General features: G+C 48.2%; 1 protein-coding gene across 3 annotated transcripts in view; it reads right to left on the bottom strand.

Annotated features, from left to right (window-relative positions):
* cacna1ib (calcium voltage-gated channel subunit alpha1 Ib) overlaps window positions 1–25320 on the bottom strand; it is a 77209-nt gene that overhangs the window by 26466 nt on the left and 25423 nt on the right. For all 3 annotated transcript variants that reach the window (XM_086119982.1, XM_086119980.1, XM_086119981.1), the window contains 13 exons: window positions 23396–23529; window positions 15308–15405; window positions 11703–11862; window positions 10980–11322; window positions 10803–10895; window positions 9957–10296; window positions 8841–9118; window positions 5248–5399; window positions 3528–3713; window positions 2586–2703; window positions 1965–2120; window positions 1786–1873; window positions 1425–1636 (listed from right to left, as the gene is read on the bottom strand). In XM_086119982.1, coding sequence (XP_085976108.1) covers window positions 1425–1636; window positions 1786–1873; window positions 1965–2120; window positions 2586–2703; window positions 3528–3713; window positions 5248–5399; window positions 8841–9118; window positions 9957–10296; window positions 10803–10895; window positions 10980–11322; window positions 11703–11862; window positions 15308–15405; window positions 23396–23529 — 2358 coding nt within the window. The remainder of the gene's footprint in view (window positions 1–1424; window positions 1637–1785; window positions 1874–1964; window positions 2121–2585; window positions 2704–3527; window positions 3714–5247; window positions 5400–8840; window positions 9119–9956; window positions 10297–10802; window positions 10896–10979; window positions 11323–11702; window positions 11863–15307; window positions 15406–23395; window positions 23530–25320) is intronic.

The raw sequence follows: 25320 nt of genomic DNA, 5'->3' as shown, positions 1-25320 counted from the left end.
GAAATGACATGACGTCATCTTTCGGAGACGCTTCCATGAAATGAGGAGATCGAGGAGCATTGCCTCATATCCCCAAAATATTTCTACTTCCTCCTGCCTCACTACTCTGTCAATATGAGATGATGAAGTGAGCCTCTACATGCGGGACCATATTTATTTTTGTAAACATTTTTTTTTTTGGGTGCACCTCAGTCGACATCGTGCTTTTTTGGCACATTTTTTTTGTTGTGTTCGTTTCTATAGATGAGACTTAACAAAAAATCTCAGTTGGGACATTACACTGAAGTGTGAGTCGTGAGTTGTTAAAAAACGCAAATGTGAGCAATCCGAGCACTTGCCTGAAAATTTCTTGGTTAATCTGGCCATGCCATTTGAATTTTAGCAGAAAAAGTGACATATTGTTTAGCACCGGTGTTGAGGGCACAGACTCACGCACACGCACTTATATGATCACACAAATGCCTTTCCACGACATACCGATGCCTTTGTTGGCTTGCTCAACCAATCTCCCCTGCTTTATTATGGCGCACCTGCAGAATGGGATGTGGAGGTGATCTGGAATGTTCCTCCTTGACTCCCGTTCTGTATCACCCAATTAGTCATTGTTTTTCTCCGTCTCTTGGAGGGGTTGTGTCTGCTTCGTTGCACCCTCTTCTAGTTGTATTCTTTTCTGCTCTATTTCACAACACGTAATTGCACCCCCCCCCCCCACCACCACCACCACAAGACTCGACATTTTGCCTTGCATTCATCGTAGAGCTAATGACAATTGTGTCAACTTCCCAATTACGTTTTTGTTGTGATCATCCCGAGTGGATGTCAACAGCATTGGGAGCATTACAGCCTAATTAGCATCACGTGCGATCCAATTTTACTTGACTTCATTGGATGACGGGCGTGGCCTCACGCATCACCAATCAGTGTCTGACCTTCAGGCGGGCACATAACCGAGGCTAAACGAGGTTGCGATGCGGCTGCGTTCCCACCGATCCAGTCGAGTGTCAGGTGAAGTTTAATTAACGAAGAGCGGCTGCTTCTCTCCAAACTGACTCTCACATTTAATCGTCCATAATTCACTGGCAAAGTCCGGGAGGCTTTCGGTGGTTTCGGTGGCCCATGCTTTAGTTGAACTGGAAATCACTTTTTCAGGAGAGAGGTCATTTTAACTTGTCCCTTCGTGTTTTTAGAACTGATCTTGGCACCACCCCTTCGACGTCATCGGGTGATTGTGGATTTTGTGTCCCCCCGGATTGAGGACTTTCCATTCAAATGTGATTAAAAAACAAACACAACTTCTTTGGAACAGAAGCAGTACCTTAAGAATCAATTTGAGCATCCCAAAAGTATCATGAGAACTGATGTAAACGGCTGTGCTAGCTTAAACGTGCTCCATGTTGTGTCACGTAATGGCCGGATGAATTTACCAGCGAGAGGGAGCGTCTCTCCCAGATCCCCCTGCCCCCGCCGCTAATCACACTGCTGTTTCGGGACTCGCCGGTGAAGCTCCGCCTCTCGGAAGAGTGCGAACCCCCGCCGGTGAAGCTCCGCCTCTTGGAAGAGTGCGAACCCCCTCGGGAACCTGCGAGGGCACCCAGCTCCAGGTGGCCATTGGGCGTCAAGGTGCAGATCCTGGGGTCTGGGGGGGGGGGGGGGGGAATAAACGTTCTTGGACGTTCTGAGTATTTCGATGATGTTTTGTTTTACAGTGACGAAAGAGTAAAAACAAAGGGTGGCGAATTCTGTATGAATGCTTTTTGCCATTCACACCAATAACGAAAACCTCACCTGACAACTGTATGGAGTCGTGCTTCTCGCTCTCGTCAAAGTTGGAGGAGGAGCGGTCGTCGTCGGAGTACGAGCGATTGGCGTCGCCCTGGTCAACACACGAGGAAGCGAAGAGGAGAGTTGCTGGCTACGCGGGGGTTTCTGACGATCAGGGCGCACTAACCGTGAAGCCGCCTCACCTCTGCCTGAAAGCCTTCCACCAAGATGGCCACCAGCAGGTTGAAGAGGACGTAATTCCCGAAGGTCATCAGGGCCACAAAGTAGAGGGCGGCCAGGGGCGACGTGGCCGCCATGCCGTTGTACAAGACCACATTCCAGTCCTCCTGAGTCAGGATCTACAACAAGTGTCTGCTCACTCGCTCGCTAACTCGCATGGATTTTGGATGCTAACTTACACGCACTCACAAACACATTTACTCAACAACAAAGTCACGGTCATCCATTCACTCACCCACTGACCCACTTAGTAACTCACTCATTGGCTCATTCATTAAATCACTCATTGGGTAAGTCATTCATTCATTCATTCACTCACTCAGTTATTCCCACAGTCGCTAACCAGCTCACTCATTCACTCACTCATTATGTGTCAACCAACCAACCAAAAGACGAAATCATTCTATCACGCACTCACTCACTCAGTGGCTAACCAAGTATTGCATTCAGCCACTCATGGCCGAAAGGGCCCCGATTGTTTCATCAGACTCAGGCGTGTTTGCGCCGCCGCCGGCGTTGGCTGCGACCTGTTGGTGTCGCTAACGAAGCGACCCCCAGCGAACAGCCAGGGGCGACCGTCGTACCTGGAAGACGGTGACGATGGCCCACAGCAGCGAGTCAAAGTTCTTCCTGTCCGGCACCGTGTCCCCCGTCTCCGTCTTCAGGCTAAACTTGCAGCCAAAGATGTGCATTCCCAGAATACTAAGGCACAAAAAGAGCGGCGTTCATCAAGACACTGTCCCCTCCCCTGTGCGGTTTCTCGTCGGGTGCCTGCTCTCCCCTTGTCGCCCTTGGAGTGTCTGCTCGATAAAGCGCGACGCACGGCCTCCAGTGTCTGCTGCCGCTTTCGTTGCATCCGACGCTAATTGTCGGCCACGGTGATCCCGCAAGGCCGCCTTGGCGGCGAGTTAGAAACAAAAACACTCCACGCATAATAGCGGCTGGCAGAAAACACTTGAAATGGTGAGGGGGAGCGTGTCTGTTGGTGTTTGCGGGCGAGAGACGAACATGCACTTGAATGACCAAAGTATTGACGAGCCCATTTCACACAATTGGAGCAACTTAAGAATTGAAGGCCCCGACACCAAAACGGAAGGCTGCTTCATAACCAACCAACCTCCATTAATCCATCCATCCATTTTCTAAGCTTTATCATTTATTTAAGGGTCGCGGGTGTGGTGAAGGCTCTCCCAACTATCTTTGGGCGGTAGGTTGGGGACACCCTGAACCGGTTGCCAGCAGATCGATGGGCCGTACATGGACAAACGATCATTCACGCTCACGCAGAGGGAATATTTTGAGTCTTCCATGAACTGAAGTACGGACTGACTGACTTACCAATTCATGTGTTTTTATTATAACCATGTGAGCTCACTCACTCACTCACCGGCTGAGCTCGTTGCGTAAATACAGTCGAGTATAGAATACATGTTGCATCCGGAGCCCTCTGACTTCTGCCTAGCAACAAGTGATCCACGTTCAGGGCTCTCTCCCCAAACTCAGAGAATGCAATTGATGTGCCGTACCTGAAGATGAAAATGAAGAGCATGAGCAGCATGCAGAAGGTGGCCACGTTGTCCATGGTCTTCATGAGGACCACCAACTGTCTCCTCAGGGCCGGCATGAACCTGACAAGCTTGAGGACCCGCAGGAGACGGAAGGTCCGCAGCACCGACAGCCCGCCGTCAGACTGGCCCACGATCTCGCACACGCTGAGGGTGCAAAGCGGAGGACGGAGAAAAAAAAAAAATCTAGACATCATCTCGATTGCAATTCTTGCGACGAGCCGACAATTGAAGTTGTAGTCATTTTTGCGGTATTTTTTGAGGGAAGGATTTCAGATAGGGCACCGACTGAGGCAGGGCGGCAATGTTGCGTCAATGCATGGACAGGTTTCGATCACGGGGCTAGACTGAAAAAAAAAAAGAAGATCATGCATCTCTGGTATTGTTCAGGGGGCCGGGCAAAATGCGGAGACAGGCCGTATCTGGCCCGCAGGCCGTAGTTTGTGCCAAAAAGTGAGCGCGTTTAGCGTCCCTGAAACCGGGGGGGGCTATCCCGAACCTTTGAAATCCGCAAAGCAAAGCGCGTCGAGCGATGGACATTCGAGGCAGGTGCTGCTCTTCTTCCCCGTTTATCCGGTGGCCATCAAAGACTCCGCCTCCTTCATCGTGAGAGAATAGCGCGGCCACAATGGCGCTTACGTACGCATTAGCGAGCACACTGAGGGGGCCGGGGGGTCATATTGAAGAGAAAGCGGCCATACAGAAGCGCCGAAGGGTACGCGGCGGCACGGCGGCCTCATTTGATCTCGCCGAGCTTTCGCGGGTGGGGGGGGGCTTTCATGTCTTTGATGGCGGGCGCCCACCGAATGAATGGCGTCAAACGGGAAATGCATGAGAAGCACCTGAAGCCTGACAAAAGACCAAAAGGGGTGTTTTGACGCTCTGGCATTCAAACAGTTGACAAGCAGGTGGAGCTCAGGCAGTGAAAAAAAACAAAAACAAAACAAAAACAGATGCAAGCGTTTTACCGCTTCCCGCGTCGGCGCTTCAGAATGTTTGTCTTGGTCTGGTTTCAAATGAAGGTTTCAAGCAAAAATGAGAGTTTGGTCATCGAAGTTTGATACACCAAAAAAGATTTGGTCATTTGGCTACAAGCCCTAATTTTCAACCTCACCCTGACTTGAAACCTCAATTTGATATCATAACACTCGCGTCAAACCACAATTTGAAATTTTACCGCTGCTTTGAAAGCATGATTTGAATGTAAAACCCGGGCTTGAAATGCTCGTTTGAAGCCCTGACCATGTCTAAGCCCCAACTCCATTTTTTTCAAACCCTAACCCGGCCTTGAAAACTCAAAACTAGTCTTTTCAGCCACAAACATTTTCTTAGAACCTTGACTTTGCCTTGTCACGCTGTCCAGAAACCCAAACCTTGGTTTAAAACCCTAATTTGACACTCGTTTCAAACTCCAATGCGAAGCGGCAACTTTTCACACCCTAACTTGAAATCATCAAGCTCGTTTCAAACCTTACCGCTTGCAACCTTCATTTGAAGCCTTGTTTGAAACCCGATGATTGACTTCAAGCGTTACCGACGCCCAAACCCTAACCCTGTCTTCACGCTGTGATTCGAAATCTTATCCCGAGTTTGAAGCCTCCACACGACACGCCGCGTCACCAAGTCGCCACGATACGTTCGTTTTGCATCAAGTGACGACGCGGGACTGCGAAGACCTTACCTGATGATGACGATGATGCCGTCAAAGACGTTGTAGGGGTTCCTCAGGTAGTCGAAGGAGCCGAAGGCGGTGAGCTTGAGGATCATCTCCAGGGAGAACATGCTGGTGAACACGATGTTGCAGATCTCCAGAACGTTGGTCAGCTCCTCGGGCTGAGCGGGACAAACAAAAGGCCGCCTTCTCCGTTTCATCGCGGACTTCAAAAGCCGCGACGGTGTACGTTTTCGATTTGATGTGGCGGGGGGGCTATGGTGCTTGAAACTCGGACCGCTTTTCAAACCCTAACCTGAAAACCTCATCTGAACTTTAAACCCTGATCGGAGACCATCACCCTACCTTGATGCCCTAATTGGGAAAAAAACAAATTGACTCAAAATTTGTAACCTGGAAAAAAAAAATGAATAAAATGCATTTCTGGAAACACCGTGGCCCTCTAAAATAACACGTCGTCGTGCCGCAGGTTATTTTGGGATCTGGCGACTTTCTCGTGATCTGCATCAATGTGTGTTTGCTGACATTTGCACGGCGATAACCGCTCCATTTGCCCACAAATAAATTCCACCGCGGCCATCGGTGAGGTTTCATCACAAGCGCCGCATTTACATGGGCGTCCCGCGTGTGTTGCGACGGCGCTAATAAGAGCTTCTAGCGACGCTAGCCCACCAGTTTGGCTAACGGCTTTGTGTGACGGACTCATTAGGGGCAGACCTGGGATCGGATCTCAAGACCTGGCTGGTGCTGAACGATAACGAGCACACTGACGTGAGGGGGAATCGAGGGAGAGGTTGGACACGGCAAAGGCAAGGAAGGGAGCTCAGGCCTGAGCCCTGCCGTGAATAACAAAGATCTGAGAGTCATTGGGGGGGAAAAAGGGTTTTCAATGATTTTTCTTTTTTGAGACGTAGGCTTTGGCCTGATCACAAAAACAGCAAATAGCTGAGTTTTTTCAGGATGGCGGATTTGTTCCCCATGAAAATAAAGCAGCAAATAGGTGAATTGTCCACCGTTATTCGATCAGACCGTGAGCCGCATGTCGCTTCACTGACTTCAAAGGCAAATCTAACGCAAAGCGCAGTCTAACTGTGGGCGCGGGTGGCCTTTTCTTTCGTTTGCCATTTCGCTTGACCGTCAACATTCATCCCACCGGCTCGGCTCGCCGTCCCGCTTTCATTCGTGCCGCGAGCTCGTCACGCCGCCTTGTCCATTCTTCGGCTTGGCTGAAGAAAACCGAACGCGACTTGGAGGACGCAACGGTTACGACAGGCAAGCGAATCGCAGGTTCGGAGCGCAGAAAAAATTGCAAGGGCGGGAGCAAATCCCGGGGGAGCGTTTGGCACACATAAGCGTGACATTTACACCGACTTCTTCCAGAATGTCATCACTGTTTTTAATATTGATCCCAAAAAGACAGGTCGCATATTTTAACTCGGCCATGGTCTTTTTTTTTGGAGGGTGCTTGGGGGGGGGGGGGGTGTTCAGAAAGTTAGTGGCTCACCCTGGAAATATGAGTCTGAGAAAAATATCATGTGAAACGTACAGATTCGTTATGCCGCCTGAGGTTCAACGGTGTTGTATGAGGCGGTCATACATGTATTCAATTTCACAGCCATAAAGGCCCGACAACAAAAACCGTAAATTATGATGCGGCCTATGACCAAAAATAAATAAATAAATAAATAAAGTTTGCCGCCCCTGCTCTGAATTGTCCCGAGGTGTGTTTTGGAGCGCGAATGGTCGTTTGTCTCTGTTTGGTCTACGATTTGCTGGCAACGTCAATGGAGGTCGGCCCCGGCCTGCCCGCGACCCTCATCGAAATTTGAGTGAGTGAATCGCGTCATCAATGAAGTGCACGATTCCATCGAAAGTGAATTTCCAAGCCAATCTGACAAGGAGGGCGACAAGCAAGGAGACGGTGCTTCGGTCTCCACGGCGACGCAGATCGAGACTGCGATTCTCCAGTTCAAAGGCGCCCGACGCCAAGTTTGGGAGCGAGCGCGCGCGCACGCGCAGCCCACTCGATGTCTTCCCCCATTAGACCGAGGGGCGCTGCGCGATCGTCGCACTATTTTTAGCCGCCTCACAGATGAGAGACGGGAGCGAGGGGGGCACCGGCGTGGATCGAGCGCGGCAGATGTCGATAGAAAGACAAAAGCGGGCAAAAGGAAATGGGGGGGGGGGGGGGGGGGAGAGAAATCACAATAGTCGCAGCAGCGCTGCCGGCGGAAGCAATTTAAAGGGTGAGCCGCGTGAGGACGGTGAACCCAAGTCAGATTGGTGTGCATCATTTCTATTGCCGTGTTTACGTCTATTGTGAGAGGTGACAGTGATTCTGAAAAAGTGTCAAAGGAGTGCAACGGGCCAGAAATAAACACAACTGTGACCCGCAAGAGATGATGGTCAGCTTGTGATAAAAAAAAAAAAGTTGCTGTTGGCTGATGCTAATTTCAATCAGTCGTCACACATTCATTCATCCATGTTTTTTTTTTTTAAACTAGTTATCTTCTGGGTGAAGCAAGGCAGCATGTTTCATACACAAGGGAACTCACCGTGCTTCACAAAACGACATTGAACGGCAAACAAATTCAAGACGGACGTTGAAAAGCACGTCAGAGTTCCAAAAATGCGGGATTTGGACTTTGATTTTGTACGGAAGCGGATCACTGCCGCACCGCACCGAGATAATAACTTCATCTTTTTGGTGCGATAAGTCGATGAATCTGTCATCTGAATTCATTTGAGTTCTTGCCAAATATCAAAATCCGCATTAAAAAAAATTCCTATCCGTCGGGCCCAATCATAACCCCGAAAACTAACCCCGAACCCGACCCCAACCTGACCGCAAAACCGAAACGTACACCAGCCAAACCCCGTCCCTCACCTCAAACTTAACCCAAGCTAAGACTGAAATCGAAGCGTAGCCCGACGGTTACTCCTCGTAACGTGCCAATCAAAAGTCAACGTCGCGTCCCAGACAAAATGTCCCGTAAAAGCGGTCGTATCCGGGGAGTTCAAAAAGCACCAAAACCAACTCGAGCGAGCGCACTTAAAGTGTGTCAGTAGGGCAGGAGGACGGAAGACGGCGAGGTAGTGAAAAAGAAAGTGTGGCACACGCTTTTGAAATCAAAGAGAATTCATGAATGGGAAATGGATGCCAGCGAGCGCTGCAATAAGCGGCAACGGGGAAAGCGAAGGCGCGTTGCGGCTCAATCGTGAAGGCCCCAGCGGCGCAGTCGTCACCATTTTAGGTTTTTGTGGCCACACGCGTCCGTCGTAAAGTCGGGTCCAAAAATATGATAAAACACGGACACAATTCTCTTCCCTCGGGGGGCTTAAACACCACCACAATGGATTTGACATGACAAAGACGAGATGTGCTTTAACGGCAGACTTTCGCCTTTGGTTTGAGAATATTTATAAAAATCATGGGAAAAAAAGTAGCTTTAAAAAGATCAAAGTTCTGCATTTTTACAGATTTTTTTTTTTCTGTAAAAAAAGTTTTTTTTTTTTTTGTTGTTGTTGTTTTTGTTTTTTAAATGAAGCAGAGATGTCCATTTTGGAGAAGTCAATCGTCAATGTGACGGCGAAGCGCCCACCTGCTGGTGATGCTCGATGCCCATACTGATGGTGTTGATGAGGATGGCCATCATGATGCCTCTGTTGAAGTACTTGCTCTCCACGATGCCCCACAGCTTCAACCTGGCGTCGTACCACAGGCCGCCGCAGCGCTCGCCGCAGTCCTCCAAGCCCCGCCGCCGTCCGACTTCCGCCTTATCCGAGTCGCCGCCCCTGCCGCCGTCTGCAGCGTCTCCCTCGCCCGCGACGGGCGCTGGAGGAGCTCGCTCGGCTTTGTTATGATGGCGGCAAGGTGGGCCTGACGATTGACACAATGCATCAGAAATGAAATTTTAAGAAAAATAAAAAATAAAAATCCTCCCCCCAGCACCCGCCCCACAAAAATTTTCCCCAAATGCATAAGCAATCAGAAATGGAACCATTTTCATTGAATTGTATCACATTTTATCTATAAAACATTTTTTCCCCATCATACAGGTATGTGACTTTTTCTCCCCGCCCTCCACAAAAATATACTGGATATATTCTACTTATTCCCATAAAAAAAAAATCTCAATTTTCCCTCAAAATGTATGAGAATTTCTCAAATATATACTGCACACACATATATATATATATATATATATATATATATATATAGGAAATATATATATATATATATGTAGGGCATTATTTTTAAAAATAGATTATTTCTAGGAAATATACTATGTAAAAAAATATTGGAAATAAATGTCTTAAATTGAAACTTTTTGTTGGAAAACCGATTTGTTGGAAAACCGAAACCACGCTCTTTTAAAATAAATCTTGATTGAACACGTCTGTTCACAATGGAACGCTACCCGAGGAAGCGTCACTTCCTCGTGTAAGGGAGGCGAGAGGAGTCAAGTGGCGCATTCAAGTGCGCTCGGTTTGTTCGAGAACCGAAATTCGGTCGTCATCCGTGGCATAAAAACCTGGAAATTTTGGGTGGAAAACCGATTTGGTCGAGAAGAGAGACGTTCGAAAACCGAGGTTTGACTGTATATAAAAATCGAAAATCCCAAATGCTTGCTCTCAATCGATGCATTTTTCTCCTCTTGAAGTTTGGCAACGTGATGAAAGACGGGCCGCGGAGAACAGCATGTTGTGGCACTGACCGGGTGGCGAAGGGGCAGGGCCGTCCCGCCCTCCCCGGCCATTGGCCTTGCGCTCCCTGGCGTCGGCCGGGCGCCGGCCCCTGCCGACGCCGCGGAATCCCCGGGGCTTGCCGCGCAGGGCGTTGAAGAGGGCGAGGGTCTGCCGGCGAGCCTTGCGGATGACGTGGCAGAGGAGCTGGAAGAGTTCCTCGTAGCAGTCGCCGGGCTCGCTGGCCAGCGTGGACGAGGACGAGCAGCGCGCTCGCTGCTCCTGCATCAGCTGGTGCTCGCGCTGCTTGGTCTCCGAGAACTGCGTGGCGATCACCACCAGGCACAGGTTGATCATGAAGAACGAGCCCACCTTGGAGAGTGACGCAGGACAGAAAAAGTCCGCACGCCCTGAAAGCTCGGACTTTGCGACATTTCCAGATCGCGACTTTTTGTATTTTTTCTATTCAGGCACGTGCACGCGTAGTGGCGCTCGAGCACCCGTCCCTTTTTCCCCGCTGCCCTTCTTTTTTTCCCCTTCTTTGACTGCATCATAAACGTGTCTCATTTTAACAGAAAAGTCTCCCAGTAATAGGTGTTGATGGTGATAAAAATAAAAAGGCTTCACTGAGAAACCAATACAAATCCCCAAATGCAATCAACCTTATTATGCGGGCACGCTAAGCAGTGCGTATGTAAAAATCGGATTTATTGTCTGCGTGCATGCGTGATCTTCTGGCGCTTGCCCGGCCCCACGAGAGCGATGTCATGCATATGATGCCGTCACGGTGACGGCTGCTGGGACCCGCCGACCGGCTTTGGCGAGTCCATCGAGACAAAGGGAAGCTGCATAAGGAAGTGCCCGTCGTTTGAACTCACGATAATGAGCAGGATGAAGTAGATGAAGTTGTAGAAGGAATGCGCATCCATCACGTAGTACATAATCTCCACCCAGCCCTCCAGCGTGATCACCTGCACACACACGTCAGCACACGTGAGCGCGTGTTTCGACACGCCAATCCCCGCCCCCCCCCCCGCCCCCCAGTGCGCCGCTACCTGGAAGATGACGATCCAGGCGTAGGCGATGTTGTCAAAGTTGATGGCTCCCTTGTGAGGGTTGCTGAATCCGGTGTGACATCTGGTGTAGTACTGGTTCCAGTTGACGCACAGGCCCGACGTGGCGGCGCTGCCGTTGGGCGGGGGCTCCGCGCCAAGGCCCAGCGAGCGGCGGTAGAGCACGTCGTCCTTATCGAGGCAGCACGCGCGACCCCCCTCGCGCCTGGACGGCACGTCCCGACACGACATGATGCCGTTGTCCATGGGCAGGGAACAGATGAATGGACGCTCGTCGTCCTCGTCGGCCATGTAGTAGGGACGCGGCAGGCGGATGCCCGTCGTCCTGAGAGAAAGTGACCCCCCCCCCCCACCCCCAAATGTGACTTTTATGACCCAATGCCACACTTAAAGACCGTCAGGCAGTTTTTGTCCTGGTTTTGCACCTTCCCTCCCAAGGACGACAAATGCTACACTATCTTGTCTTTTACAAGATTCTTTTCCAAGGCGGCCAAATTCTGTGCATGGATTAGTGTCGGGAAACTGTGATCGAAATTCATCTCCACATTTCAACTCATGCCCATTTCAACCTCTCATAATATTAAAACGAGCACACCCATATTTGGTGCATGGTGCAATAGTTTGCATCCCTTATGACTGACGAGATTCTGACACTCCGAGAAACTACACACACACACACACACACACACACACACACACGCTCACAGCGTGAAGTTCTCCTCAGGGTAGCAGCGGTTCCTCAGGAGCCCCGCCCACAACTGCACGCCGATGATGCCGAAGATGAAGAAGACAAAGAAGCAGAGCAGCAGCACGTTCCCCAGCATTGGCAGTGTGTCCAGCAGCAAATTGACCAGGATGCGCATGCCTACAAAACATAACGCACATGACTATCCTCAGGAGACCCACCAAAAAAAAAAAAAAAAACACTCAAGAAGCCAAAGGACGCAGGAGGTCTGCTGCCATTTTGGTGAACGAAAACCATTCTTCGGTCATTTTGGCCATTTGTGTTGATATCCTAGGGAGAGTTTTGCGCTCGCTTTCATTAATTCAGACCCCCAAAGCCAGTTTCACTTAATAATATGAAATTTGGTGTTCATTTCTTGTCATGAGTTTGACCGGCAAAAAAGACACGGGAGGTCTGCTATTTGGCCATTTTAGGCTGACTCGCCAGCTTAACCTCCAAAAATGTTTGCCTTGTTGTTTGGTAGGCTTATTCGTCATGAATGCAACCACAAAAAGCTCTCAAGAAAGCAAACCTGGAAAGACAGCAGGGAAAGTCTGCTATTTTCTTTGAATGTGAACATTTTGGGCTTACTTACCAGCATTACCACCCAAATTTAGGCTTGGTAGCATCCCCCCCCCCCCCCCTAGACATTTAGAAAATTCAGCCTCTGAAGCCTGTTTCACTTATCACCATAAACTTTGGTAGACTTGTCCATCATGAACAGACCCACAAAAAAGTCTCAAGAAGCAGATGGAGAAAATCTGCCATTTTGGTTGAAAGCCATCAGTCTAATTTCATTTTGGACAATTTTCCAGAGATCAAAGACAAACCCCTCATAGTTTTGGCACCACGTAGAATAAATAGACAGATTGATGACCCGAAATTGTGAAACATGAGCGTTTGTCACTGCGTGCGGATGGCGCACAAAGGCAAAGATTAGACGAATCTTTTGCTCTGACCTTTTCACACAAGTGCTGTATTATCATAATGATTTGCTCAATCTCTAATCTCCTGGCTAACTGTGATCCCGCGGTCCATTACTTTGTGTCTGAGATCCTCCAGGGAACCAAAGCGGCTTCCGTGCGCACGCTAATCGGGTACAGTTTGCATTTCGCTGACTAATCGCAGCGCTAATGGACGCAGAGCGGCTACTAGGGGATGAATGATGAAAGAGCGTTTGGACATGAAGAGGCAAAAGTGCCCTGAATGCAATATTTGAATCATTTATGTTTGAAAAATGGCTGAGGGACGTGGCCGCCTTCTCGCCACGATTTCAAATGAATACGCAACAAGTGATACGGTACAATTTATGAATGTGGGTTCAAATTTTATCCGTAGTTTCATCGAAACAAAAAATAAAAATAAGATCATCGTTCAGAAATGAATCAAACAAACGTGCACGTGTTGAAGCCCTCATGTGAAATGAGATTAAACCTATTACAATCCTGAGTGTTATTCAAATAAACTCATTTGAATAAACCAAAGGGGCAAAGTAGCTCAGAAGCGGGAAAAACGACAACAGGCCGCTCATATCCTTCCTCCCCAGGGGCGATTATGGGAAACGTAGTAAGCAGGTCCAACTGCATTTAAACCGCAGCCGCTGGGAACCGGCTTCCATTAGCGTCCCCACGAGGCACGTTATTCTTAATCCCGCAGTGTTCGGTTTTTATTGCGACGCTGCCAGTGGTCCGGCCGCGCCGGCCGCCGCGTGCTCGCATCGGCAAAAAAAAAAAAGCGCTGAGACCGAATTATCCCCGAGACAAGATCCGTGCTAAATTGTCCAAAATAAATGAGAGCATTGCTTTATTTTTGCCGCCAGATAAAACGAAGTTAGTTCGGATTTTGCAGATGAAAGCACTATTGCCTATGTCAAATTTTAGCTAGCATGCTAATGCTGCTAAGGATGGCCTGTCCAAAGGTGAATATTCAGAAAAGCTCGACCTTTTTCATCTTGATACCAAGGTTTCTCATTGTCCCCTTTCTCTACTCGGTAATGGTCACAAATTAGATAAAGGAAGTCATTTTGGAAGACTTTGAGGTCGTTGATCAGACAGAAAACTGCAATAAAAAACAGCGTCACTGCGTCTCACTTAAACTCAGCGCGAGTGAGACGCACGGAGAATAAAAGCAATCTGATTATTGCCACGCATGAAGAATAACAGCAATGTGATTGGGAGCTTTCCGTGTCACCGTCGGGCCAATGAAAACGCTTCAGCCGCGCTTGGAATGATGAGCAGATTTGGTGTGGATTAGATGGACTCCACGCGCACGCTTTGAATTGGAAATTCAGTCCCCAGTGCCCAGTTTTGCTCACAACCTGAAATTTAGCCGGCATATCTGTCATGACTAAACCTACCCCCCCCCCCCCAAAAAAATCTCAAGTTGCAATCTTGAGAAAAGACACAGGAAGGTGTCCATTTTGGTTTGAAGCGACCGTTGTAGGCTCGCTTTGGTCATCATTCTTGGAGTCTTCACAAGACAAACTGCCCCTGACATTTTTGGAACGACTTAAATTGTGAAACATTGGATTTTTGGTCGTTGTGTTTGGATGAGTTCAGATGACAACCCAAAATATTGCTTATTTGTTTGGTGGTTGAGAAAATTCAACCCAAAATCTAGTCTCAGTGAGATAAACGAAATTTGGGAGGCACGCCGATCAAGAATAAACCAAGAAAAAAGTGTGAAACATCCAAAAACTCGGTCAGTCAGATTAAAAGCAGCTGTCTTCCAAGCGCCATTTGATGAGACTTATTTTGGTTATGTCCCGATTTACACGTCCTGTTTACTCGAATGGCTCCTATTCAGCTCACTCCAGACACTCGTAGCGTTTTCATTTCCACCTGTTCTCGACAGTCCCGTTCCTTGCGTCTCACCACCGCTCCCCCCAGCTACTTGTGTCCCGTCCAGGCGTGCCTCGTTGTCTCAACTGCCTTCACGCAGTCTCGGTCGTAAATCAAAATGGCCGACTGTCTGTGTGTTTGAGACTTTTTTTTCTTTTTAAATGGGTCAACTCACGATAGACAAGCCTAGCAAGTTACATACTGCAATCTCTCAAATTTTCCAAATGTCCTTCGCATGCGAGGCGGACGAGGACGAGAACACGGCGCATCAACAAGCCGTTCGACTCCCAAATGATTTCCATCCAAACGACTGTTGCGCACAAGCGTTCTCCTCGAGGTGCACCGAGACAACAAGTCGTCAATATCGGCGCCGATTTGCATGCGCGACTGAAGGCGCGTTTGCCTCCGAGGCGTTGCTGGATGTCGGTTCAGGCAACGGGGGGGGGGTTCATCGTGGCTTGATGCCGCGGTGGAATAATTAAGCGCAAGGAGGAACGAATGAGGCAAGAAACAATTCTCGACACCACGTCATCCTCGTTCACACACTCGGCCGCCTTGCGATTGAGAAGGGTCCCTTTTGGGGATTGGCCCAGGCGGGTGACATCCCAAAAAATGCTGAAGACAACTGCATTCCAAAAGTGAAGACTGCAATAACGGGTCCGGCGCCACGGACAGCGGACGCCCAAGCGGCTGACCTCGGGGTGCTGCCGCGAGCGATTTGCAACGACGGCTTCCTTGCGACTCACTCGGCACTCTGTTGATGGCTTTGAGCGGCCGCAGGACTCGCACCGTCCTGATGGCCGTGAAGTTGATGTTCTGCAGGTCCAGCGAGTACTCCACCATGCTGAAAGAAGATCACAGGCGCGCATGTGCACACGGTCAATTTTTCTTGGCATGCTGTCAGAAAAATTCTTCATCGGGTAAGTGGAAATACTGTATGCAAAATAGATGCGGCAAAAAAAAAACCTGGAACGTTTGGGTATTTTAATGTGAATCTGAAAATGATGGATTTTTTGTTGTTGTTGTAAATTGCCTCAAATTTTGGTCTCATTGCATACAGATCTCTTTTTTGCGAAAAATATGCAAAGGTTGACATTGGCTATTCTCTTGATGTTACGTCTTTGATGAGTCCGTCTTATCGGTCTTTTCGAGCGCGGCCAAACAGTCTTCATTTGTGAAAGACGGCGAAAAACTCACCTCGACTCAACTGTATTTCGAGAGCACTTTCAAACAGCCATCGCTGCATACAAAGTGCTGTACGTGGAGCAACTAACTTATACAATCGTAAAGCGACACATCGGTAACAAAAACCAACAAAAGAGAGCTTTCTATTTGGCAATCGTCTTTCATGTGGAAATCGATCCCAAAAACCAAATGAATATTTGTTCATTTATTTTTGGACTTGGAAAATTCGGAAATAGTAGCGGTCAACAAGTTTGTGAAACGCAAAAAAGAGGTGGCGTCAAAGCGCAAACGATCACAATACATTTTGTAAACGGTCAAAGCACATGAAAAAGCAATTTGTTCATTGTCCAAAATAGAATATCTCATAAAGTCAAGCCAATTCAAAGAAACGGATGTCGTTTTAGGACTCAATAGCCCAAAATGATCAAGAAAGCATTCAAATATCTTTGGCATTCAAGCATTTTGTTTTGTTGGCCAATGTTTTTTTTTTCAATGTCTTCTTCCCATGGTTTTCTTTTTTTTTTTTTTTTTTTTTTTACATTTCCAGAATTCTTTGTTTCGCCCCGACTTCCTGGCCCATTTTGGACCCTCTTATCGGGCACAAATTCCCTTTTAACACACCTCAAACACCAGAGAGGACAATCTTAGAAGCCATATAAGAGCTACCGACACCTGCACCACCAAAACATATTGTCTGCATTTTTTTTTTTTTTTTTTTGCACAATTGTAATCATTCATTTTTTAGGTTTGTTGACGACACTCTTCCCCGTGGTGCGTCAAATATACAATCGATATTTAATTTCACTTTGACTGGAAGGACATTTGACACCGGTGCCCCATTTCTGTCCGTTTGCGACCACGAGAAAAGATCGCGGAGGGATATACGGGCGTCACCTCAACTTCCAGATGAAAAGGGGAAGAACCCGGCGAGATGATCGAGTGCAATAAAATGACGGCAATGAAGTCAGACGGAGCGAGTTTGGGAGATAATTACCGGGCTGGAGACGAGAGCGCGAGCTCTCGCGCATCCGCGAAGAAGAAGAATCCTGAGCTCACGTGGAGGTTGGGTGTCAAGATGTCAGAAACCCACACAAGCGTATTGAAATTAAAAAGCAGGGAAAATCGCCCTTGCACAGCCAATTTCCAATCAAGTGGAAAAGGAAAGAAGACGTTTCCAGAAAAAAAAAAAAAAACGTCAAAGCATTCTTGGAGTTTGAACTTGTGATCGAGAACTTCAGAATGGTTTGACGGGTCACGGTTGAAGCTCCTCGCAACCTGTGAGGTGACGCTACCCCGGATTAGGACAAAGCCAAGTTCGACAAGCGTCAAAAATCCAGGTTGGAGTTCACCGAGTTCTAAAGAGGCGACGTTGCCGCCGTGAGCGGTCATGCAAGTGAGAAAAAGAGAGGCACGGCAGCTTTATTTCGACAGCATATTTCGTACACGAGATAACTCAATGCGCTTCGCAAGAGCAGAGCGAGGCAGAGAAAACAAAAGTGGCTCACAAAATCGTATCCTGCCGCCGTGCCACATATAAAGGCAAAACTTTAAAAACAATCGTGTCAAAGTGAAGAAAAGTGGGTTTCCAAAAGAAAAGATAAAAATGATTTGGCATTTTTGGAAGGACATTAAATCAAAGGCGGGGAAATAAAAAACGTGGATTTAAAAGCATTTAAACTCGGGGCTTGACTTCACTTCTGTTGGCACCTTATCAAATTTGTGCGCAGCAGAACAGCTACGTGCAACTTCACCATGTTTACTTTGAACTCTGGGCTTTAAGTCGGCGGAAATCTATTCTCAAAATTTTTAAATCTATTCTACAGACAATCGGGAGCCACCTGTAGCTTTGGGGGCGGACTAATATGGTTTGATCTCTTTGTCGTGGTCAGAACCCCAGCTGCGGCTGTTTGATGCTCTTTTGAGGGAGTCTAGTAAGAAGTCCGTAACAATCATCAAGCCTACTGGCGATAAAAGCGTGGACAAGTGTCTCCTGGTCTGCCGAATTTTACGTTGATCCTCCCGCAGTGTGCGAACACTTCAAATATTCAAATATTCAATGAAGCATTGATCTATGCCCCCCCCCCGACCTAATTTGAGGCTGAAAGTGGAGATTTTCTAAACATTGCGTTGACAATAAGTGACGCCAGCCTAGAAACAACAATCGGGTGTCGAGAAAATGGAAAATTGAAATTTTACATTGTAGCTAAGAACATTTTTTTTGGACTGTGCATTTGCAATGTTTTAGATGTGTGTGAGTGTGCGTGTGTGTGTACAAATTGTATTCAGCATAAAAATGGATGTTTGTTTTTCCGGATGCCCTGAGATAGCCTCGGCCACCCCATGCCCCACCCGAGCATCAAAGTCTAGCTCCGCCACTGCACATGGCGTCTTTCGCATCAGCGTGAGTTTAGCATCACGCAAACAGCCGAAAATGAGAACACCTCCCCCCCCCCCCCCCTCCTCCCCACCTCCTTTCAGCAATTACAAAAACACGTGGCTTCTTTCTTCCATGTGGATTTGGCCTCTCGAGGGGGCCGCTCTTCCTTCCGTGTTTACTTTTCTCGTCGCCGCAAGTCGGCCCCGCGGACGATTCCCCGGTGGGGGGGGGGGCGCGCTCTGGAGCGGAACGGCGGCGCTCGCGGCGCACGCTGACGATTTGTGTTTGTGTAACGGGAAGTAGAGGCTTGGAGAGATTTGGAAAGTGAAAGTGAAAACATACCTCGCGGTTGGGTGATAACTTCAGCGTAAAAGTAGAAGCGCAACTTCCTTGCACACTTTGCGAGTGTAACTCCAGTCGAAGTAGAGCGCAAGTTGAAAAGCGTTCGACTGGGTCATGTGATCTCCTGCTAACTTAAAGAATAAACTCTTTGACTTGCAGTCTTTTCAGCGTTCACTACGACAGCCTAAAACAAATCCAAAAAAAAAAAATCAACCAAATAAGTGTGGCGTCACTTAGTAAGTCATAAATCAAATGACAACAAAAAATTTGCGGACACGCGCACGCGCGGACTGCACTTAAGCCCGATTTATGTGCTCGCCATGATGCGCATCGCTCACATCGACAAACAAACATTAACTTTTATCATTAGCGTCAAATGTCTTTGCGTTTGACATCAGGCAAAATGCGTTAAAGGCCGCAGACGCCCCGCGCAGCCGGCCATGTAAATACATATCGCTTATCATCGAGCCCATCGCGGCCGCCTAATTGCGGCAAATAACCTGAAACGTCGATTAGCGGCCTCATTTTTGTGCCGATGGAAACCATTTCCATGAATTCTTAAAACAAGATGAATGGACGCTGCCGTCGCTGCCCCACGAGCGGAAGTCGGGTTGCTCCCTTTTCCCGTTCTTTAGTCATCAGCAGTAGAATTTGACCACGTTTGACCAAAACACACCGGTTTCGGACCACGGGGGAGGAAGAAAATGAACTTTTTGCGGAAAAAAAAAAGTCCCGGGCTTGTGTTTTGATTATTTTTGTGACACCTCAAAACAACAAACCAAGAGAGGGTTGTAATGACAATGATTTTTTTTTTTTTTTTACGGACAGAGAGCAGGAGGGACACTGACTCATCGCGTGGCATGCCATTCTCTATGAAGTGCATCATCTTTTCTCGCGATCGCGACTCACCCCTCCACGGCCAACCACTTTCTTCGTATTTTATAATCGTCATAACTATATACCCATGCGCGCTGATTTTTTATTTATTCTTTTTAAACTCGAGGCTCATTTTTCATCACATGGTCCATTTGTATTGTCCACGCTGACAGCAACGGCGAATATATGGCACGTCCGATCACTTTACAGCAATTTTACCAAAAGTCGACGTTGTGCCAAATGATTTTCTGCTTGCCGCGGACTTCACTTTGTGGATTCTTTCAAATTCACTTTCTTTCTATTTTGCATGGTAAGAACTGGTGACGGACGCCATCGCATTCATCACCCGTACCCTTTCCCGTCTGCATGTGGCCCGGACGTTTTTCTTTTGTTCTTTTTTGTGGATTCTTTCCATTCGTTCCGGTCACAGGTACCTTGCGCGCTAAAACATCAACGAGGAAACTAACGAGGGTTCAAGACGCTTGACACCAAACGACTGGCGCGCAGATGCTAAGCAGATTTTAATCACTGGGAGCATCTCTCCAGACACTCGCTATTAACTCGGTGACCTCACGCATCATTCAACCATTACGCTGATTCATTTGAATGGGCGCACACTCAAACCCGCACACACACACACACACACACACACACACGCACACACAAATTCAAGGCGGTGACGTTACGCCGAAGAACACCGATCATCGTCACATCTGAGATAAGCGGGACACAAACGTGTCACGGAACGTGTCACTCTGTACAAAGATGGCGGAAGTGACGCAACAGCAAACAGTGCGGCAGCCGCTTCCCGCCGCGAAGAATGCGGAGTGCTGAGTCGCTTCTCGTTGATTAATTAACAATTCTAGATGTTTTTTTTTTTTTAAATATTTATTTTGAAAAAACTGGCAAAGCACCGGAATGGCGAGGAATTGCAGTACAGTGGTACCTCTACTTACAAACATCTCTTCATATGAAATGTTCAAGTTACGAAACGCCTCAACGGGAAAATCTTGCCTCTTGTTACAAAAGAAATTTCAGGGTACGAAAGGCGTGGGTTGCGAATCGCAGCTCCGGGTTTCCTGAACGCATCATACTTCGAGCTGCTCTGCCATTGGCTACTACCGAGCATCATTCTGGCATCCCATTGGCTAAGAGGGACCTCTACCGAATGCCGATAGTTTGACATCAATGTGAATCACCCAGAAAAAGTCGGGCGATCGCTCACTATGCTGAAGTTTGCCTCGGACATTTTTCGAAGGATTGTTAAAAGCCAACAAAAGCAAACGCCCTTAGATCAGTTCTTTACAACACGCCAGGCAAAAACCACTTCTGAGAGAGAAAAAGAGGGCAAAAGAACAATGACGATGCAGTTCAAAGTTACGCGATTCTGTTTTTTTTTACATGATGCACAATTCTCATTTATTGTGCAATAATCAAATTCTAACATGATGCATTTTTATGCTTCATAAAACATTTAGGTCTGAATTTTGGGGGGGGGGGCTTGGAACGGATTAGGGCATTTACATGGAAAACGCATCTCTACTTACAAACTCTAATTTCGTATTAAACGTATTAATTTCAGAATTAGAGGTACCACTGTCCTGCATTTAGCCTAATCGGGCCACACGCAATGCATTCTTGCTAAAAAGAATTTAAAAAAAAAAAAACTCAGCTCCCTTTTAACCACGAAGCCAACACTTAAAACATGAGAATATATTGCAATTAATTATTTTGTGTCCGCGGACACACACCGCAATTAAACACACGTCCGCGGAAGACGATGCTACTTGGCCGGGGAGTCACGCTTGGCGGCATTCAAGATGCCGTCGAGCGTGCCTTTTCCAGGGAAAAGCCGTTTCGCGGCGGCACGGGCGTTCTCACGCACTCAACGCACCGAGTTGCACGTGCGCACACTTGCCGCTTCCGCTAATCCCTTTCCCGCAGCTCGCCAAGTTCCCCGGGGGGCTTTTTATCGCGCCGCAGCCGTCCTCGCCGTGCCGCTCCGCCGGTCGCACGCGGCCGACTCGGGTGTAATTGGCGCCAACACCTCTGCCGCACGCGATCGGAGGGGGGGGAAGACGCGGCCAAACTCGGGGAACAGGGTTGGAAGAAGCAAGATGGAAGGAAGATGTTCGTCGGAGGACATTCTTCGGACTGGGGACCGGAACGTGGCGCGAACGTCAAGCGCACACTGACCAAGACTCGCCCGTCAGTGGAGTTGGCGAGGCTCACATTTGGTGACCGCCAGAAAAAAACCCTACTTTTTAATAAGACGCCTGCAAATAGCTGTTTTGAGCCAAAATGGCGGACTTCCTGGCTCTTTTCAGACATGATCAAAACGAATGAACATTTTCACGATTTAGCATCACACACCTGCGTGCTACGTCAAAATGGTAAAAATCAGACAGAAGTTCCTTGGGAGGCAGCCCGGTGCTACAGTGGTTAGCGCGTCGACCTCACAGTGCAGCGGTACTGGGTTCGATTCCTGCGTGCCTGAATGGATGCGAGGAAATGGCTAAAATCACCCAATGATGTGTGGTCACTATGAGCCAAAATGTTCTGCTTAATTTGATTTTGAAGACGTGGCTTCTTGAGACTTTCTTTGGGGGGTGGGGGGGGGGCGACTTGTGCTAAATACAGCATGCCTACCACATTTCATGCTAAGCTAACTTTTGAAGCCTGAATTTCCAACGATTCAGCGGGTCCCGTTCGTCTTGCGGTGGATCTCATTTGATTGCGTGGCTAATGAAGTGAGCGGGTGAGCGGATGTCGACGCGGATGTCGCGGTGCTTTGTCGCTGAATTCCCGCCGCGTCCTAAAGGTCGGCGTCCAAAGAGAAATGATGCTCGCGCGCTAATCTACTTTATCAAGGTGCTTTGCCATAAAACAAGCCTGAATTTAAAGGCTCATAAAACCATGGTGACATTTCTTCAACTTTGCATTTTATGACGCCGTTGAACCCAACATGAACTTTTGAATTCGTTTAAAAGGCAGCGACGCGCACGTTTCATTGTTACGCCTGGTTGTCACGGAGCGGTCGGCTCAAGCTGTTCCGCCGCACCTGGCGCGAGATTCATTAAGTCGGCGGCACAAAGCATGCTGGGTAATCGATGCCGACCAACGCAACTGTTAGGGCGTCATTGTCGGCCAAGCAGCAAGTGTCAAGCCGATCGCGGTAATATGGCGCTAATATTGAATACCTAATTAAGTGAAAGCACAAATTCAATTCAACGGATGAATCATCAAATTGAACCGGCGCGCTCTACACACGCACGCGCGCGACGATTGAAAACTCACAACAGTTAGCAATGAAGAGTCCCCCGTCTGCCTCGCAGATGCCGTTCAAAAATTGGTATTAAGAGGACAGATTCTCTCGGGCAATTTTATCAAAGACAAAAAATAATAATAATCAGGAGTAATCATCAAAATGACCCAACAATGGTTAATTCAAAGCAGCATGGCAGATTTGCGGTGTCTTTGCTGCTGTGGCTTCTTGAGACTTTTTTTGTGGGTCTACTCATGGGGGATCTACCTCCCACATTTCATGCTGCCAAGTGAAACTGGCCACCGGGGCTCCTTTTTGACAACCGAAGCCTCTTATTCGTTTCCTTTGTATCGCAGATCGTCAATACGCTGCCCCGCCTCGGCTCAAATGACGCAAATTCAAACGTTTGGCAATTTAGCATCGTCTAGTTGTCCACATTGGGGATGGAGCCTTTTCTGTTGCTGGTCCCTCTCTCTGGAATGACCTCCCGCTGAACATTCGGCAACCCTCCTCAAAACTCACTTGTATTCTTTGGCATTCGACTCAGCATGACTTAGATTTGTTCTTGGTTTTTCTGTTTGGTGCTTTCTACCGCCTTTATTACCGATTTGTCTTACTGTTTATTGTGCGTGTTAAATTGCTCCACGTACAGCACTTTGTATGCAGCGACGGCTTGTTTGAAAGTGCTCTAGAAATACAGTTGACTTGACTTGTTGACTTGACATTGCTAACAGAAACTAGAATCGGAGGCAAAATCACGTCGGCTCTTAATATTTCGGCCTTCCTTACCCTGCCATGACAATGAAGAAGTCCAGGCGGTTCCAGGTGTCGCCGAGGTAACAACGGCGGCCGAAGATTCCCAACGCCAACATCTTGATCACCATCTCCAAGGCGAAGAAAATGTAGATGAAGGCGTCAAAAGCCTGCCCGGGTCACAAAAACCAAACATCTTGCGCTCATCATCACAACCGGAACTAACGAAATTCATTCAAACTAACTTCATGAAAACAAAAAACCACAACAAAAAAAAAACATTCAAAACGGAAAACCCTGGTAGCATGCGATGCTAATGGATATCAAGTCAAGTTGGTTCCTTGTTATTTTTTTACTTTGCCTCGTGTCAATCAAATCAGCCCCCCCCCCCCCCCCCCCCCACTCCAACTCTAAATGGAGCAGAAAATCATTTGCTAGCGTGCTAATCAGATAAGCTCCCCGCCTGGGCCCCGGCCGCACTCCCTCCAGTCTCGGCTTCAATCAAGCATCTCATTAAAAGCAGAACAAATCCAAAGCAAATCAAACACAAACTCGGGCTCATGCGTGTTGTGGCTGCTGACAGCACAAAACCGAAGATGAGCTGTCGATGTCGCTGTCGCTGTTGTTGTTGGATGACAGCCTCGCCGCGGCTTTCGGATTCTCGCAACTCGCGTTTGTTTTGCGCTACCGCGCGCGTGGCGGAGGGAAAAGGCAAAAAGGTCCGAGTCGGCGTTTGCCTTCTGGAGATGTCAGGCGCTTGTTGCTAATGCTAACGTGCGCAAATTTGTTGACCTTTTTTTTTTAAACGACACTTTGCATGTCAGGAGTGCACGCGCGCGTCAATTGTTGTCGAGTAATCTACGGGACCATGTGTGGAGGCATTTTTTTTTTTTCAGTTTGACTTTCTGTTCCTGCCGTCTTTGTTATTTTTTGGCCATTTGCGTGAGCTGAGTTTCGTGCACGTCAAAGGCAATTTAAAAGTAAACTCTTTGTCTTTGTAGTTCTTACAAAGCCAGTTTAGATTGCCTGTTTTGTAACTGTCAGAGATGAACAATTTACATGTGGGTAAACATCAAAGGCAATTAGCGGTCGTGGGTGTTCAGGAACATCAAAGACACCCTGTTGTTGTCTTGAACCAACTAAATTGGACTCGCTTTCGCAAAAACCAAAATTTCAATTCTATACTCTTCGTAGAGACGGTGAAGCTCAAAGACAATTTCTCGTCTCGAACCTAGCAAGTGTTTTCGGCAACATCAAAGGCAATTTCGAGTGAGCGAAAAACTTCACGTTCACGTTCTGCCAACGTCAGCAGCACAAAGACAATTTCGGCATCCTTTCATAAATATTTGGAATGAACCTGGGGTTGATTTTCAGAAACACCAAAGACATAAATCCCCCCCCCCCCCAAAAAAAAACCCTGCCACTTTTGTGAGCTTTTACGCACGTGGCGGCATCGGCAATCGAGCCGACACTATTCATCGTGGACTTTTTCCAAGAGGAGTCCATCGATCTCATTCGGCGCTGCCCACTAAAGCCACGCGGATATCGAACGCGGTGTGCGTGTGTGTGTGTGGGGGGGGGGGGCTCTACGCTAGCGATTCTTGCAGGATGAACTCTATTAGCTCCGACTGCACAACCACCCTCCCATAGAGAGACCAATCAATTGCTTGCATGTGTGTGCTGTGCAAGTGTGTGTGCTCGCGCCAACCGGCTTGATACGTATGCCTGCACGCAACACACACTCGTCCACCTTTGACACGGGTGCGAGGGGGGCGTGTGGGGAGGGGGGGGGGGGCTCTGCCAAGCGAGATGCTCACAACAGCATGAAGCCCACATGCTAAGGTGATGAGTCACAGCCGGGAGCTTCTCGTGGGCGTCCATCCCAGCCAGAGCTGCGCTGAGAAAAAGGCAAACCAAGCCAAGGCTGCTCGTTGGCGCCTAATGGACCCTCGATCGGCTTT

This window comes from Hippocampus guttulatus, chromosome 9 (assembly GCF_054856545.1).
Source record: "Hippocampus guttulatus isolate MCC_2025c chromosome 9, RoL_Hgut_1.0, whole genome shotgun sequence".
NCBI classification, from domain to species: Eukaryota; Metazoa; Chordata; class Actinopteri; order Syngnathiformes; family Syngnathidae; genus Hippocampus; species Hippocampus guttulatus.
Note: the sequence above shows the minus strand (reverse complement) of the source record. Positions and strands in the feature narration are given on the sequence as shown.